The 18,187-nt window shown below is 36.9% G+C and overlaps 1 protein-coding gene across 2 annotated transcripts; it reads left to right on the top strand.

Annotated features, from left to right (window-relative positions):
- Positions 1–430: 430 nt before the first annotated feature.
- Positions 431–17,330, top strand: emd (emerin). 2 transcript variants are annotated; one of them, XM_061903104.1, is made up of 7 exons: positions 431–586; positions 2,700–2,778; positions 4,194–4,289; positions 5,310–5,344; positions 8,484–8,509; positions 14,987–15,043; positions 16,964–17,330. In XM_061903104.1, exons 2-7 carry the CDS (start codon positions 2,700–2,702, stop codon positions 17,172–17,174), a joined length of 504 nt encoding a protein of 167 aa, XP_061759088.1. In that variant the 5' UTR covers positions 431–586; the 3' UTR covers positions 17,175–17,330. The 2 variants fall into 2 exon arrangements, with proteins under 2 accessions (XP_061759088.1, XP_061759089.1); XM_061903105.1 differs by lacking the exon at positions 431–586 and adding an exon at positions 684–747.
- The last annotated feature ends 857 nt before the right edge of the window (positions 17,331–18,187 follow it).

The raw sequence follows: 18,187 nt of genomic DNA, 5'->3' as shown, positions 1-18,187 counted from the left end.
TTTCACAGTTTTTTAAAATCAAATTTGGATTTCATTTGATGCATGCTTATACAAAACTTATTGGGGAACATATTGTTCAATAATCAATGTTTTTATTGCAAAATAATTATTCAAAAAAAAAATTCTAGCAAAACATCCAATTTGGGATCCGAACCCACAAGTGATACTATTCCTGCTCATGAGCCCGCCACCAAAACATGTTGCCATCGACAAGAACGACATCATGCCCAAACAAGGTTATATAACTATGCTAATAAGGCCTTAAGATGTGGTTGTCAAAAAGTAATAGTGTGCCTCATTTATCACGACTAAAATGTATTTACCGAAATGGCGACTCGTCCAGGGTGTACCCCACCTTCGCCCGATTGTAGCTGAGATAGGCGCCAGCGCCCCCGCGAACCCAAAAGGGAATAAGCGGTAGAAAATGGATGGATATATATAGAAATTATTAATTCACGTCTCCATTAAATCCACTGTAGTGACGTCATTCAGACATTCCAGGGGTGACGCCCTCTTTTCAACTTATCAAGCTAACCCGTCCGCACGCTTTTTTTTCCACAACCCGGAACTCTTTTCTTTGTCAAACGTAAGTTTGAATCTTTTCATTTTGCATTCCAACCTCTTTTTTGTTTTATTGTTTTTCATTTCTGACTTTTTGACTGGACAATTTTACGGACTTGTGCCCATAGTTTGACGTATTAACCTATCTTTTCCGCAAAGAATCTGCGTAACTAGCGATAAACAGGAGTATGTCTATCTATCTATCTATCTATCTATCTATCTATCTATCTATCTATCTATCTATCTATCTATCTATCTATCTATCTATCTATCTATCTATCTATCTATCTATCTATCTATCTATCTATCTATCTATCTATCTATCTGTCTATCTGTCTATCTATCTATCTACAAACCCCGTTTCCATATGAGCTGGGAAATTGTGTTAGATGCAAATATAAACAGAATACAATGATTTGCAAATCATTTCCAACCCATATTCAGTTGAATATGCTACAAAGATAACATATTTAATATTACAACTGCTAAACATTTTTTTTTCTTCCAAATAATCCTTAATTTTAGAATTTGATGCCAGCAACACGTGACAAAGAAGTTGGGAAAGGTGGCAATAAATACTGATAAAGTTGAGGAATGCTCATCAAACCCTTATTTGGAACATCCCACAGGTGTGCAGGCTAATTGGGAACAGGTGGGTGCCATGATTGGGTATAAAAGCAGCTTCCATGAAATGCTAAGTCATTCACACATAAGGATGGGGTGAGGGTCACCAATTTGTAAGAAAATTGTCGAACAGTTTTAGAACAACATTTCTCAACGAGCTATTGCAAGGAATTTAGGGATTTTACCATCTACGGTCCGTAAAATCATCAAAAGGTTCAGAGAATCAGGAGAAATCACTGCACGTAAGCGATGATATTACGGACCTTTGAACCCTCAGGCGGTACTGCATCAAAAACTCACATCAGTGTGCAAAGGATATCACCACAAGGGCCCAGGAACCCTTTATAAAACCACTGTCAGTAACTACAGTTGGTCCCTACATCTGTAAGTGCAAGTTAAAACTCTACTATGCAAAGCGAAAGCCATTTATCAACAACACAAAGGAACGCCGCCGGCTTCGCTGGGCCCGAGCTCATCTAAGATGGACTGATGCAAAGTGGAAAAGTGTTCTGTGGTCTGACGAGTCCACATTTCAAATTATATTTGGAAACAATGGATGTTGTGTTCTCCGGAACAAAGAGGAAAATAACCATCCGGATTGTTATAGGCGCAAAGTTCAAAAGCCAGCATCTGTGATGGTAAGGGGGTGTATTAGTGCCCAAGGCATGGGTAACTTACACATCTGTGAAGGTACCATTAATGCTGAATGGTCCATACAGGTTTTGGAGCAACATATGTTGTCATCCAAGCAACGTTATCATGGACGCCCCTGCTTATTTCAGCAAAACAATGCCAAGCCACGTGTTACAACAGCGAGTCTTCGTAGTAAAAGAGTGCGGGTACTTTCCTGGACCGCCTGCAGTCCAGACATGTCTCCCATCAAAAATGTGTGGCGCATTATGAAGCGTAAAATACGACAGCGGAGACCCCGGACTGTTGAACGACTAAAGCTGTACATAAAACAAGAATGGTAAATAATTCCACTTTCAAAGCTTCAACAATTAGTTTCCTCAGTTCAAAAACGTTTATTGAGTGTTGTTAAAAGAAAATGTGATGTAACACAGTGGTGAACATGCCCTTTCCCAACTACTTTGGCACGTGTTGCAGCCATGAAATTCCAAGTTAATTATTATTTGCAAAAAAAAATTAAGTTTATGAATTTGAACATCAAATATCTTTTCTTTGTAGTGCATTCAATTGAATATGGGTTGAAAAGGATTTGCAAATCATTGTATTCTGTTTATATTTACATCTAACACAATTTCCCAACTCATATGGAAACGGGGTTTGTATCTATCTATCCATCTATCTATCTATCTATCTATCTATCTATCTGTCTATCTATCTATCTATCTATCTATCTATCTATCTATCTATCTATCTATCTATCTATCTATCTATCTATCTATCTATCTATCTATCTATCTATCTATCTATCTATCTATCTATCTATCTATCTATCTATCTATCCATCTATCTATCCATCTATCTATCTATTTTTGTAATCAATGCAGATGTCTTTGGGTGAAAAAAGTGATGAAGAGCTCAGCAAGATGCTGACAGATTATGGAATAAAACATGGACCAATAGTTGGTAAGAAATGCAAATATTTTCTGCTCAAAACTCACTGAAGTGTTTGGTTATTCAATTTTTTTTTTGCCTAGCTATCATAAATACATAAATAATAGTTAATCGTTGTTGAGAAGTGGATATTGTAGTCAAGTCATTTTTGGAAAATGGATGTATTTGTTTAATTAAACGTCTTCTTAATGCACATTATTTGGAGATAAAATGGTGGAATGTTTGTGTTTATTTTTTTATAGAGGTTAAAGTGTGTCTTTAATATGAAAAACTTTTTTGGGGACTGAATTTATGAATCTTTGAATATTTTGTTTTGGGATTTTGTGAACTGAATTGTTTATTTACATCAAATTATGCTGACAAGTTCATAAAATAAAAATGTATGGGAAAACTTTGTGTGTTTAAAAATTTGGTGTGTGAACACAGTGTTTTGGTATTCAGTGTAAAACAAAATCAGTGTGAAGTAACTCAGTTTTTAAATGTCTTAATATGTGAAATGATTTTTACACTTTTGTAATCAAATCTGGATTTAACTTAATGCATGTTTCGTACAAAACTTATTGGGGAATACATTCTTCAAAAAGTAATTTTTTAGTGCAAAACAACAATTTTTAACTAAATTCTTGCGAATAGGAAAGGTGGGAATCGAACCCATTACATCCGTACTTTTTGGGCAAAATGTGTTTGTTTTGAAAATTCAGTGTGTGAAAATACATTGTTTTGGAATCCAGTTTAAAGAAATTGAGTTTATAAAATTAAATGTAAAGACATGCAGTGTGAAATTATTCAGTGTAAAAATAATTCTGTGTAAAATACTTCAGTGTATAACATTCAATGTAAAATAATTAAGTGTAAAATAATTCAGTGTATACAATTTGATGTAAAATAATTCACTGTAAAATAATTCAGTGTAAAAAAAATTCTGTGCAGAAATAACCGTTGCTTCAACTCAAGACTCATTTCACTCAATCTATGCAACTGAGGAATAAATACTGACGATTTCATTACATTTTTATTTAATTTCATTTATCAGATGTGGCTCTTGAGTTTTGAAGCAACAAATGTTTCTGCATTGATTTTTTGTTTTTTTGCACAGCATTTTACATTACTTTATCTGAACAAAGTGAGTTTGCGCACATATTTTGTTCATTCAAATCTTGCGGATTGAATAAAAAATTTTCAGCAACATGTTTTTAAAAATGTTTTTTTTTTTTTTTTAAATACATTGTTTTGAAACTTATTGTGTAAAAATCCGGTGCAGAAATATTAGTTGTGTCTAAACTCATGACCTATTCTGGTGAATTAAATGAAAATGTAATGAAATCGTCAGCACAATTTGATTTCTAACATCCAGTTCACAAAATATAAATGCAAAGCTACTTAAATTCAGTGAAATCACAAATTTACCTCCATGTTTTTTCCGGTAGACTCCACTCGCAGGTTGTACGAGAAGAAGCTTGACAAGGCCATGAAAAAGCAGCCAGAGAAAGCCTCCTCGGATAAAACTTTCTACAGGGAGGAAGGTGAGAATCTATTTTATTTCCTGCTGACAACATCCTGGATCTGTTTTCTTTGCTGAAATCTCTAGATCAGTGGTTCCCAAACGTTTTTCACCAAGTACTGCCTCAGAAAACACTTGGCTCTCCAAGTACATTAGAACACAGTAGCACAACAGCCAGAAGTATTTAAACAAGTCAGAGGTTTTATTTAACAAGTATATTTAATATGTTTAGCTATTTTAACATTCCACACAGATTTGAACAGTAACACTGGGTTTGAATGTTTAATTATAAGTGATTCTTTGGCGTACCACTAGATGGAGCCCACCGTAGTTCACGATCACTGCTCTAGATCCACTTAAGATCCATCAATACAAAACGTAAACCTTTCTTTTAAATGTTTTATGCTCTTTTTGATCAAGAAAACCCAGTTTTTTTATGGCAAAAACACAAAACATGCAACATTTCCCTGCCAAAATGTTCAAAGTGGAATATTTGATGTGAAGTATTTTGAGCCTGAAGTAGGCCGATAATTCATAACGTTGATTTTGATTCATTATTATTTTTTAAACAATGACATTTAAAAAAAAAATACAGTAACTCTTAAAGATCCACTCATAAAAGTGTTGGATAAGGCCACATATTATTGTTTTACATCTTTCAATATTGCTGTCGTATCGGAAGTGTAAAAATTGTATTGGTACACTCCTATTTATCTATTAATGCCTTTTAATCATGAAGTTTTATTTATCTACTCAAATATTAATATTTGTGGTGGATTTTGTTCCACAAGCAATTTGTTTTTATCATGAAAATACATTTTGTACCACATTATCCCACACTCTCCATTTAAAAACCTAATCAAAATGTTAAAATTATAATTTACATGATTTTGTCCCGTGTTAGGATCACAACTATTACAAACACACAATGAACATGTTTTTGGTAAAAGTGCCTCATAATAAAAAAAACATTGTCGTGAAATCCAAAAACAAAGCAAGAAAAGCAGTGAAAATTGTTTGTTATTGTTTTGTTTCTTTACAGAAGAAGAAGTAACATACATCACGTATCACAACACGGTGAGTACTTTTATTATCAGCACTCTTTGATTCCAATTTATATGCTTTAACTCTATTTCATAATCTCACATTCCTTCATAATAATAATGATAATACAAAATAATAATGATGATGATAATAGCAATAATGATAACAATAATAGTAATAATTAGAGATGTCCGATAACGGCTTTTTTGCCGATATCCGATATTCCGATATTGTCCAACTCTTAATTATCGATTCTGATATCAACCGATACCGATATATACAGTTGTGGAATTAACACATTATTATGCCTAACTTTGTTGTGCTGCCCCGCTGGATGCATTAAACAATCAATTCAAGTTATGGAAAAAAATCCCAACAAAGAACTGCCATGCATTTTTTTTTTTTAACATGCCTCAAAACAGCAGCTTGGAATTTGGGACATGCTCTTCCTGAGAGAGCATGAGGAGGTTGTGGTGGGGGGGATTGGGGGCGGCGGTGTTCAAGTGGGTAGCAGGGGTGTATATTGTAGCGTCCCGGAAGAGTTAGTGCTGCAAGGGATCTGGGTATTTGTTCTGTTGTGTTTATGTTGTGTTACAGTGCGGATGTTCTCCCGAAATGTTTGTCATTTTTGTTTGGTGTTGGTTCACAGTGTGGCGCATATTTTCAACAGTGTTTAAGTTGTTTATACGGCAAGCCTCAGTGTGACCTGTATGGCTGTTGACCAAGTATAAATTGCACTCACTTGTGTGTGTGTGAAAAGCCGTAGATATTATGCGATTGGGCCGACACGCAAAGGCAGTGCCTTTAAGGTTTATTGGAGCTCTGTACTTCTCCCTACATTCATTTACCACTCCGTACAGCGGCCTTTTAAAAAGTCATAAATTTTACTTATTGAAACCGATACCAATAATTTCCGATGTTACATTTTAAAGCATTTATCGGCCGATAATATCGGACTGCCGATATTATCGGACATCTCTAGTAATAATGACAATAATAATAATAATGATCAAAATAATTATAATGGCAATAATAATGATTATAATAACGATAATAATAATAATAATGATAATAATCATGATGACAATAAAGATGATGATAATAAAAATTATGATAATAATACCCTGCCTTCCGCCCGGTTGTAGCTGAGATAGGCATCGCGACCCCAAAAGGGAATAAGCGGTAGAAAACGGATGGATGGGTAATAATTATGATAATAATAATAATGATAATACTAATGATAATGATGATAATAATAATAATGATAATAACATTTATGTTTTTAATAATATTGATGTTGATAATAATAAAAAAGTTGATAATCATATTAATGTTAATGATAATAATAATGATGATAATAATGATAATAATAATATTAATGATGATGATAATAATAATAAAGATAATAATAAAAATGATAATAATAATATTGATAATAATAATGATGCTGATAATAATAATAATGATAATAAAGATAATGATAATAATAATGATGAGGATGATGATAATGTGTATAATAATGATAGTAATAATAATAAAAATAGTAATGATACTATAAGAATAATGATAACAATAATGATGATGATGATGATAATAATAATAATATTGATGGTAATAATGATAATAGTGATATTAATGATGTTAATGATCAGGGTAATAGTAAAAATAATAATGATAATGACAATAGTAATGATGATGATAATAGTAATGGTAATAATGATAATAACAATAATTATAATAAAAATAATGATAATAATAATAATGATAATAATAATAATAATAATAATGATAATATTGATAGCGTTGAAAGGGCTCTCGCCGTCGCTGTCCCGCAGGGTTCATGCGAGTCAGCCAGCATGCCTTACTGACCTTACGTGACCTGCCCAAAAAAATTTCGGGACCCCCAAATATAACATTTTTCTCCATACCTGACACCTACAAAATAGGGGTACTTTTTGTGCATTTTAAAGGCCTACTGAAACCCACTACTACCCACCACGCAGTCTGATAGTTTGTACATCAATGATGAAATATTAACATTGCAACACATGCCAATACAGCTTTTTTAGTTTACTAAATTATCATTTTAAATTTCCCGGGAGTTTCGCCTTGGAAACGTCGTGTAATGATGACGTGTACACAGGACGTCACCCGTTTTTAGGAAATATGGGCGCTGCGCACACACACAGGTAAAAATCGTCTGCTTTAACCGCGTAATTACATAGTATTTTGGAGATCTGTGTTCCTAAATCTTTTGCAATTTGTTCAATTAATATTGGAGAAGTCACAGTAGAAAGATGGAGTTGGGAAGCTTTAGCCTTTAGCCACACAAACACACGGTGATTCCTTGTTTAAAATTCCCGGAGCTAAAACTTTACTATGGATCAGAGCGCGGTCAAGCAGACATGGATCCCGACCACATGTCAACCAGCAGGTTTCGTTGACAAAATTGTGGTTAAAAAGTCGCCACTTGCCAGATATCAGCTGAGATTGTGTTGACCGTACAGCCGTCGTCAACACCCGTGAGACATGGCGTCAAGACACCCGTGGACAAACCCCTCCGACTATCAGGTAATATTAAACTCACGAAAACACTAGCAACACAATAGAAAGATAAGGGACTTCCCAGAATTATCCTAGTAAATGTGTTTAAAAACATCGGAATACGTCCCAATGCTATCGCGTTTTTTTTTTTAACTCGTTTTTTAATTTTTTTTTTTTTTTTTCTAGTCTGTCGCTATCAATATCCTCAAACACAAATCTTTCTACCTCGCTCAAATTAATGGGGAAATTGTCGTTTTCTCGGTCCGATTAGCACTTTTTGTTGGAGGCTCCCATTAAATTCAATGTGAATATGTTAGGAGCCCCCACATTTGCGACGTCATCGTCTGCGACTTCCGGTAAAGGCGAGGCTTTTTCAGCAAGTACCAAAAGTGGCAAACTTTATCGTCGATTTTCTCTACTAAATCCTTTCAGCAGAAATATGGCAATATCGCGAAATGATCAAGTATGACACATCGAATGGACCTGCTATTCCCATTTAAATAAGAAAATCTCATTTTAGTAAGCCTTTAAGAGCCTCAAAAAGACATCCCAACATTTCAATAGGGCCCTAAAAATAATAACAACAACAGTCCATCACCTCACATTCCTTCTGCTTTCATTTTCTTAGGTCAAACAAGAAGGATACTCTGACATGTGAGTGCAGTTTAACACACACACACACGCACACACAGGCACACACACACACGCTTAACATCAATCTCTTAAAATGAAGGAATATGTAAGAAATGCTTCGTAAAGTGTAAGAAAATAGCGCAAAGTGTGAAAATGCAAACAGAGAGAAACCGAGGAAGAACTATTTTCTGCAGGTTTAGTGGCAGGAAGTTACAGTTGTGCTCTAAAGGGTGAGCACACCTAAAGTGGTGTGGTATTAGCAGTCTTCCCCTGCATCATTTACAGACCACACTGGTATGACTATGGTACCTTTTTAAAAAAAATCCAAAAACCTGTCCAGGTGACATTTTTCTCTTTTACCCACAATTTCTTAATTTTTACATTCTCTTCTCACTCCATGCAAAGAATCAACCAAACCCGACCGTTGATACTGTCACCTGATTGGCTGTTAGCGTGACACTCCCACTGATCGGGGATGACTTTCTGCATTGCTCGGTTACCAGAGTGCGAGTGTCTTAGTTCATGCAACTAACCTTGCTTCCATACTTTCACTTTCTTTTCACCAAGAAGGAAAAAAAATTATCAAATGTTTTAGTGAGCCCATTTTTTATTGATATCGTTTTATCGACCAGCCCTATCACTAACAGATAACAACACTTCTTTCAGGTAACCAACCATCCACGCTTAACGTAAAGGAACATGTGCGGGAAAAATTAATGGCACAGTTAGTCTGCGTTTATTCATGATTAATGTGATCCTTTTTTGGGATGAACTCAAAGAGATCCCTGATGTGTGCGTGTGTGTGTGTGTGTGTGTGTGTGTGTGTGTGTGTGTGTGTGCGCGTGCGCGCGCGCGTGCGTGCGTATGTACAAACCCTGCTTCCATCTGAGTTGGGAAATTGTGTTAGATGTAAATATAAACGGAATACAATGATTTGCAAAACATTTTCAACCCATATTCAATTGAATGCACTACAAAGACAAGATATTTGGTGTTCAAACTCATAAACTTTATTTTTCTTTGCAAATAATAATTAACTTAGAATTTCATGGCTGCAACACTTGCCAAAGTAGTTGGGAAAGGACATGTTCACCACTGTGTTACATCACCTTTTCTTTTAGCAACACTCAATAAACGTTTAGGAACTGAGGAAACTAATTGTTGAAGCTTTGAAAGTGGAATTCTTTACCATTCTTGTTTTATGTAGAGCTTCAGTCGTTCAACAGTCCGGGGTCTCCGCTGTCATATTTTACGCTTCATAATGCGCCACACATTTTCCATGGGAGACAGGTCTGGACTGCAGGCGGGCTAGGAAAGTACCCGCACTCTTTTTTTACGAAACCACGCTGTTGTAACACTTGTCTTCCTGAAATAAGCAGGGGCGTCCATGATAACGTTGCTTGGATAACAACAGATGTTGCTCCAAAACCTGTATGGACCTTTCAGGATTAATTGTGCCTTCACAGATGTGTAAGTTACCCATGCCTTGGGCACTAATACACCCCCTTACCATCACAGATGCTGGCTTTTGAACTTTGGGCCTATAACAATCCGAATGGTTATTTTCCTCTTTGTTCTGGAGAACACCACATCCTCTGTTTCCAAATATAATTTGAAATGTGGACTCGTCAGACCACAGAACACCTTTCCACTTTGCATCAGTCTATCTTCGGTGAGCTCGGGCCCAGCCAAGTCGGCGGCATTTCAGGATATTGTTGATAAACGGGTTTGGCTTTGCATAGTAGAGTTTTAACTTGCACTTACAGATGTAGGGACCAACTGTAGTTAATGCCAGTGGTTTTATGAAGTGTTCCTGAGCCCATGTGGTGATATCCTTTACACACTGATGTCGGTTTTTGATGCAGCGCCTGAGGGATCAAAAGTCCGTAATATCATCTCTTATGTGCAGTGATTTCTCCAGATTCTCTGAACTTTTTGATTATTTTACGGACCGTAGATGGTAAAATCCCTAAATTCCTTGCAATAGCACGTTGAGAAATGTTGTTCTAAAACTGTTCGACAATTTGCTAACAAAGTGGTGACCCTCATCCCATCTTATCCTTGTTTGTGAATAACTTAGCATTTCATGGAAGCTGCTTTTATACCCAATCATGGCACCCAACTGTTCCCAATTAGCCTGCACACCTGTGGGATGTTCCATATAAGTGTTTTATTAGCATTCCTCAACTTTATCAGTATTTATTGCCACCTTTCCCAACTTCTTTGTCACGTGTTGCTGGCATCAAATTCTAAAGTTAATGATTATTTGCAAACAAAAATTGTTAATCAGTTTGAACATCAAATATGTTGTTTTTGTAGCATATTCAACTGAATATGGGTAGGAAATGATTTGCAAATCATTGTATTCCGTTTATATTTACATCTAACACAATTTCCCAACTCAAATGGAAATGGGGTTTGTGTATATATATATATATATATATATATATATATATATATGTATATATATACACAAAAAAAAAAATATATATATATATATAATATATATATTAGGGCAAAAAAGTATTTAGTCAGCCACCGATTGTGCAAGTTCTTCCACTTAAAATGATGTCAGAGGTCTGTAATTTTCATCATAGGTACACTTCAACTGTGAGAGACAGATAGTGAAAAAAAATCCAGGAATTCACTTTGTAGGAATTTTAAATAATTTATTTGTAAATTATGGTGGAAAATAAGTACTTGGTCAACCATTCAAAGCTCTCACTGATGGAAGGAGGTTTTGGCTCAAAATCTCACAATACATGTCCCCATTCATTCTTTCCTTAACACGGATCAATCGTCCTGTCCCCTTAGCAGAAAAACAGCCCCAAAGCATGATGTTTCCACCCCCATGCTTCACAGTAGGTATGGTGTTCTTGGGATGCAACTCAGTATTTTTCTTCCTTCAAACACGACGAGTTGAGTTTATACCAAAAAGTTCTGTTTTGGTTTCATCTGACCACATGACATTCTCCCATGTGCTCTCTGGCAAACTTCAGACGGGCCTGGACATGCACTGGCTTAAGCAGGGGGACACGTCTGGCACTGCAGGATTTGATTCCCTGTTGGCGTAGTGTGTTACTGATGGTAGCCTTTGTTACTTTGGTTCCAGCTCTCTGCAGGTCATTCACCAGGTCCCCCCGTGTGGTTCTGGGATTTTTGCTCACCGTTCTCATGATCATTTTGACCCCGCGGGATGAGATCTTGCGTGGAGCCCCAGATCGAGGGAGATTATCAGTGGTCTTGTAGGTCTTCCATTTTCTGATAATTGCTCCCACAGTTGATTTTTTCACACCAAGCTGCTTGCCTATTGTAGATTCAATCTTCCCAGTCTGGTGCAGGTCTACAATTTTTTCCTGGTGTCCTTCGACAGCTCTTTGGTCTTGGCCATAGTGGAGTTTGGAGTCTGACTGTTTGAGGCTGTGGACAGGTGTCTTTTATACAGATAACAAGTTCAAACAGGTGCCATTAATATAGGTAACGAGTGGTGGACAGAAGAGCTTCTTAAAGAAGAAGTTACAGGTCTGTGAGAGCCAGAGATCTTCCTTGTTTGAAGTGACCAAATACTTATTTTCCACAATAATTTACAAATAAATTCTTTAAAATTCCTACAATGTGAATTCTTCGATTTTTTTTTCACATTCTGTCTCTCACAGTTGAAGTTTACCTATGATGAAAATTACAGACCTCTGTCATCATTTTATATACACACACACACACACACATATATATATATATATATATATATATATATATATATATATATATATATATATATATATATATATATATATATATATATATATATATATATGTGTGTGTGTATATATATACATATATATATATACACACACCTACAGAGTACATATACAATTTCAGTCAGCCACCGATTGTGCAAGTTCTCCCACTTAAAATGATGACAGAGGTCTGTAATTTTCATAATAGGTACACTTCAACTGTGAGAGACAGAATGTGAAAGTTGAATTTATACCAAAATGGATACATGGATGATACAGCAGAGGATTGGGAGAATGTCATGTGGTCAGATGAAACCAAAAAATAACTTTTTGGTATAAACTCAACTCGTCGTTTTTGGAGGGAGAAGAATACTGAGTTGCATCTCAAGAACACCACACCTACTGTGAAGCATGAGGGTGGAAACATCATGCTTTGGGGCTGTTTTTCTGCTAAAGGGACAGGACGATTGATCCGTGTTAAGGAAAGAATGAATGGGGCCATGTATCGTGAGATTTTGAGCCAAAACCTCCTTCCATCAGTGAGAGCTTTCAATGGTTGACCAAATACTTATTTTCCACCATAATTTACAAATAAATTCTTTAAAATTCCTGCAATGTGAATTCCTGGATTTTTTTTTCACATTCTGTCTCTCACAGTTGAAGTGTACCTATGATGAAAATTACAGACCTCTGTCATCATTTTAAGTGGAGAACATGCACAATCGGTGGCTGACTAAATACTTTTTTGCCCCACTGTACATACACACACACATATATATATATATATATATATATATATATATATATATATATATATATATATATATATATATATATATATATATATATATATATATATATACATACATATACATGTGTATATATATATATACTATTCGTTCAATCAATTTTCATATTAAAACCAAAATGATCATCTAAACATAAACACATTTTGTTTGGTTTTAGTAAGTACATTTTGTATTTTTTTATATGTAAAGCTACTACAGTAAATACAGTAAAATTTAATAACCTACTCAGTGGCCTAGTGGTTAGAGTGTCCGCCCTGAGATTGGTATGTTGTGAGTGCAAATCCTGGTCGAGTCATACCAAAGGCTATAAAAAAAATGGGACCCATTGCCTACCTGCTTGGCACTTAGCATTAAGGGTTGGAATTGGGGGGTAAATCACCATAAATGATTCCCGGGTGGGGCACTGCTGCTGCCCACTGCTCCCCTCACTTCCCAGGGGGTGATCAAGGGGATGGGTCAAATGCAGAGGACGAATTTCACCACACCTAGTGTTGTGTGTGACAATCATAGGCACTTTTCACTTTTACATGTGGTAAGCCAGTAAAACAATCTTGTTATATATATATATATATATATGTTATATATCAATGATGAAATATTAACATTGCAACACATGCCAATACGGCCTTTTTAGTTTACTAAATTGCAATTATAAATTTCCCGCGGAGTTTCTTGTTGAAAACGTCGTGAAATGATGACACGTATGCGTGACGTCACGGACTGTCAGGAAATAATGGCGCAGCACCACTTGCAGCTAAAAGTCCTCTCTTTTCATCGCGCAATTACACAGTAATTTGGACATCTGTGTTGCTGAATCTTTTGCAATTTGTTCAATTAATAATGGAGAAGTCAAAGTAGAAAGATGGAGGTGGGAAGCTTTAGCCTTTAGCCACACCAACACACGGGGATTCCTTGTTTAAAATTCCTGGATCAGAGTGGTCAAGCGAACATGGTTCCCGACCACTTGTCAACCAGCAGGTTTCGGTGGTAAAAAGTCGCCTCTTACCAGAGATCAGCTGAGCTTGCGCCGTTCATGCAGCTGCCGTCGACTTCCCTCAGACACTGGCGTCAACACACCCGTGGACACACCCTTCCGACTATCAGGTACTATTTAATCTCACTAAAACACTAGCAACACAATAGAAAGATAAGGGATTTCCCAGAATTATCCTAGTAAATGTGTCTAAAAACATCTGTATCCGTAACAATGCAATCGCCTTTTTTTTTCCAACTTTTTTTATTTCATTTTTTATTTTTTAGTCCTTCGTTATCAATATCATCATCCACAAATCTTTCATCCTCGCTCAAATTAATGGGGAAATTGTCGTTTTCACGGTCCGAATAGCTGTTGCTGCTGGAGGCTCCCATTATAAACAATGTGAGGACGTGAGGAGCCCTCACCCTTGTGATGTCATTGTCTGCGACTTCCGGTAAAGGCAGGGCTTTTTTCATTAGCGATCAAAAGTTGCAAACTTTATCGTCGATGTTCTCTACTAAATCCTTTCAGCAAAAATATGGCAATATCGCGAAATGATCAAGTATGACACATAGAATGGACCTGCTATCCCTGTTTAAATAAGAAAATCTCATTTCAGTAGGCCTTTAAGAAGCTAATTAAAGGGTCCCAACATATTGAAAAAAAAAAAGAATATAATCAATGAAATATTTGTTTAATGCATTAAATTGTTATTAGAAATATTTATTGATTTCATGACCACACAATCACAAGTCCTTGTTCAGAGTGTACTCCGCCTTCCGCCCGATTGTAGCTGAGATAGGCACCTGTGCCCCTCGCGACCCCAAAGGGAATAAGCGGTAGGAAATGGATGGATGAATAGACAATCAGAAGTGAAGCACATTTCTATGCTTGTAAAAAAACTCAATGACTGTACTGTCCGCTAGTTTGATGACTAATACTCAGTTTTGGAATCACGTTAATATTATCCACGCAGGCTGATGCGAAGACGCGACGCCGAAAATGAAGAAGAGGAGTCGGATGATGAGATACAGTAAGTGATGAACATTTCACATCACGGTTGTTATTGTTATTGTTGTCACGCTATTGTTTTGTTTTTTTTAAACACTTGAAGTCACACGAAATTGCTGTATTTTCTTGTCTTTAAAGGGGAACATTATCACCAGACCTATGTAAGCGTCAATATATACCTTGATGTTGCAGAAAAAAGACCATATATTTTTTTAACCGATTTCCAAACTCTAAATGGATGAATTTGCTCTTTTTGCGATGACGTCAGAACCTGACGTCTCCGAGGTAATACAGCCACCATTTTCATTTTCAACACATTGCAGACACCGGGTCTCAGCTCTGTTATTTTCCGTTTTTTCGACTGTTTTTTGGAACTTGGGAGACATCATGCCTCGTCGGTGTGTTGTCGGAGGGTGTAACAACACTAACAGGGAGGGATTCAAGTTGCACCACTGGCCCGAAGATGCGAAAGTGTCTGCCCCCAGAACCCCATTGAATGTGCCAAAGTGTCTCCACATTTTACCGGCGATGACAGACATAGCACAGAGATGTATGGTTAATCTGCAGATGCATTTGCAACGATAAATTCAACGAAATCACAAAGGTGAGTTTTGTTGATGTTGACTTATGTGCTAATCAGACATATTTGGTTGCGGCGTGACTGCCAGCTAATCGATGCTAACATGCTATGCTAATCGACGCTAACATGCTATTTACCGGCGGTGCTAAAGCAGACATGGCACAGAGATGTATGGATAACCTGCAGATGCATTGGCAACTATAAAGTCAACAAATTCACAAAGGTGAGTTTTGTTGATGTTGACTGCCAGCTAATCGATGCTAACATGCTACGCTAATCGATGCTAAAATGCTATGCTAATCGACGCTAACATGCTATTTACCGACGGTGCTAAAGCAGACATGGCACAGAGATGTATGGATAACCTGCAGATGCATTTGCAACTATAAAGTCAACGAATTCACAAAGGTGAGTTCTGTTGATGCTGACTGCCAGCTAATCGATGCTAACATGCTACACTAATCGATGCTAACATGCTATTTACCGGCGGTGCTAAAGCAGACATGGCACAGAGATGTATGGATAACCTGCAGATGCATTTGCAACTATATTACGTTTCCTTCCACCCACATTTAAAGCGAAAAAAACACTTACCAATCGAAGGATTTAAGTTGCTCCAGTGTCACAAGATGCGAAAGTCCCGATCGTTTGGTCCGCACATTTTACGCAGCTATTCGGCCATGCTATGGCTATGAATAGCGTCAATAGCTATTCGCTCAATAGCTTCAGTTTCTTCTTCAATACTTTCATACTCCAACCATCCGTTTCAATACATGCATAATCTGTTGAATCACTTAAACCGCTGAAATCCGAGTCTGAATCCGAGCTAATGTCGCTATATCTTGCTGTGCTATTCGCCATTGTTTGTTTACATTGGCAGCACTGTATGACGTCACAGGGAAATGGATAGTCGCATCGCAAATAGCGAAAATCAAGCACTTTAAAGCTTTTTTTCAGGGATATTCGGGGACCGGTAAAATTTTGAAAAAAACTTCAAAAAATACAACAAGCCACTGGGAACTGATTTTTATTGTTTTTAACCCTTTTGAAATTGTGATAATGTTCCCCTTTAAATACATTAGTAAGTCCACAATATAACTTCCTTGGCAGAAGAAATGTGAAATATTGTTCTGGCTTCTCAAGAGACAAACAGTAATCGCTTGTTTATGGCTGTTAATTGGTTCCAAACATGATCGTGATAAACACCTTTCTGCCATGTAGGAATTATTCATTATCAATTGATCATCACTATCATAACTAGAACTTCAAAAACTGTTTACGACTTTATAATAATGTTTTTTGCCATTATGAGAGCCCCCTTGACATGAAATAAGTCACGTTTACACTCTTAATTTATTACAGCAAGGCAGCCCAAACATTTTCCACGGAGGGACCCACCCACCGCAGACGCAGAGCTTCCAATCAGAACGCAGCACCGGCCAAGGAGGCGGTCCAGTCGGGATGCAGCATGTGGGGAACGATGAAGATGCTAATGCTGCTAGCGCTGCTAGCTGCTGCCTACTACACGTACCGCCACATGATCAGCCAGGAGAATCCTTCCAAGCTGGAATGATGACGTCATCCTTCACGGATATAATATTCAACCACCAGCAATATTTTGTGTGGTTCTTGTCAATGCTGCCTGCACATCAAGTGAAAGATGTCATGCGACGTCATGTGACATCCATTTGCCAAAATAAAAACATAATGTGGCCACAAATTCATAAAACTGTGTGAAACTTTGCAAGCATACTGTCTCACATTTTTCCTGCTTCTCTGTCAAATACACCAGTGTTTTTCAACCACTGTGCCGTGTGCCGCGGGATACAGTCTGGTGTGCTGTGGGAGATTGTCTAATATCACCTATTTGAGTTAAAGGCCTACTGAAACCCACTACTTCCCACCACGCAGTCTGATAGTTTACATATCAATGATGAAATATTAACATTGCAACACATGCCAATACGGCCTTTTTAGTTTACTAAATTGCAATTTTAAATTTCCCGGGAGTTTCGTCTTTGAAACGTCGTGTAATGACGTGTACGCAAGACGTCGCGGGTTTTTAGGAAGTATGAGCGCTGCACACACACACAGCTAAAAGTCGTCTGCTTTAACCGCATAATTACACATTATTTTGGAGATCTGTGTTGCTGAATCTTTTGCAATTTGTTAAATTAATATTGGAGTAGTCAAAGCAGAAAGACGGAGTTGGGACGCTTTAGCTTTTAGCCACACAAACACACGGTGATTCCTTGTTTAAAATTCAAAGAGTTGAAACTTTACTATGGATCGCAGCGGACATGGATCCCAACCGAATGTCAACCAGCAGGTTTCGGTGAGAAAATTGTGGTTAAAAAGTCGCTTCTTACCGGATATCAGCTGAGCTTGTGCCTCCCATACAGCTGCCGTCGACCTCCCTGAGACACTGCGCGTCACTTCCGACTATCAGGTACTGTTAAAGTCACTAAAACACTAGCAACACAATAGAAAGATAAGGGATTTCCCAGAATTATCCTAGTAAATGTGTCTAAAAACATCTGCATCCGTCCCAATGAAATTGCTTTTTTTTTTTCTAGTCCGTTGCTA

Source organism: Nerophis ophidion, linkage group LG06 (genome assembly GCF_033978795.1).
Source record: "Nerophis ophidion isolate RoL-2023_Sa linkage group LG06, RoL_Noph_v1.0, whole genome shotgun sequence".
Classification (NCBI taxonomy): Eukaryota; Metazoa; Chordata; class Actinopteri; order Syngnathiformes; family Syngnathidae; genus Nerophis; species Nerophis ophidion.
The sequence above is the reverse complement of the archived record's forward strand: the minus strand, read 5'-3'. Positions and strand labels throughout refer to the sequence as shown.

Excerpts from the sequence above, each read along its gene's own strand:
- emd (XM_061903104.1), top strand. The coding sequence starts at position 2,700 with ATGTCTTTGGGTGAAAAAAGTGATGAAGAGCTCAGCAAGATGCTGACA. Across the intron at positions 8,510-14,986 it reads CAAGAAGGATACTCTGACAT|GCTGATGCGAAGACGCGACG; the intron begins GTGAGTGCAGTT and ends TTATCCACGCAG. Across the intron at positions 15,044-16,963 it reads GAGTCGGATGATGAGATACA|CAAGGCAGCCCAAACATTTT; the intron begins GTAAGTGATGAA and ends AATTTATTACAG.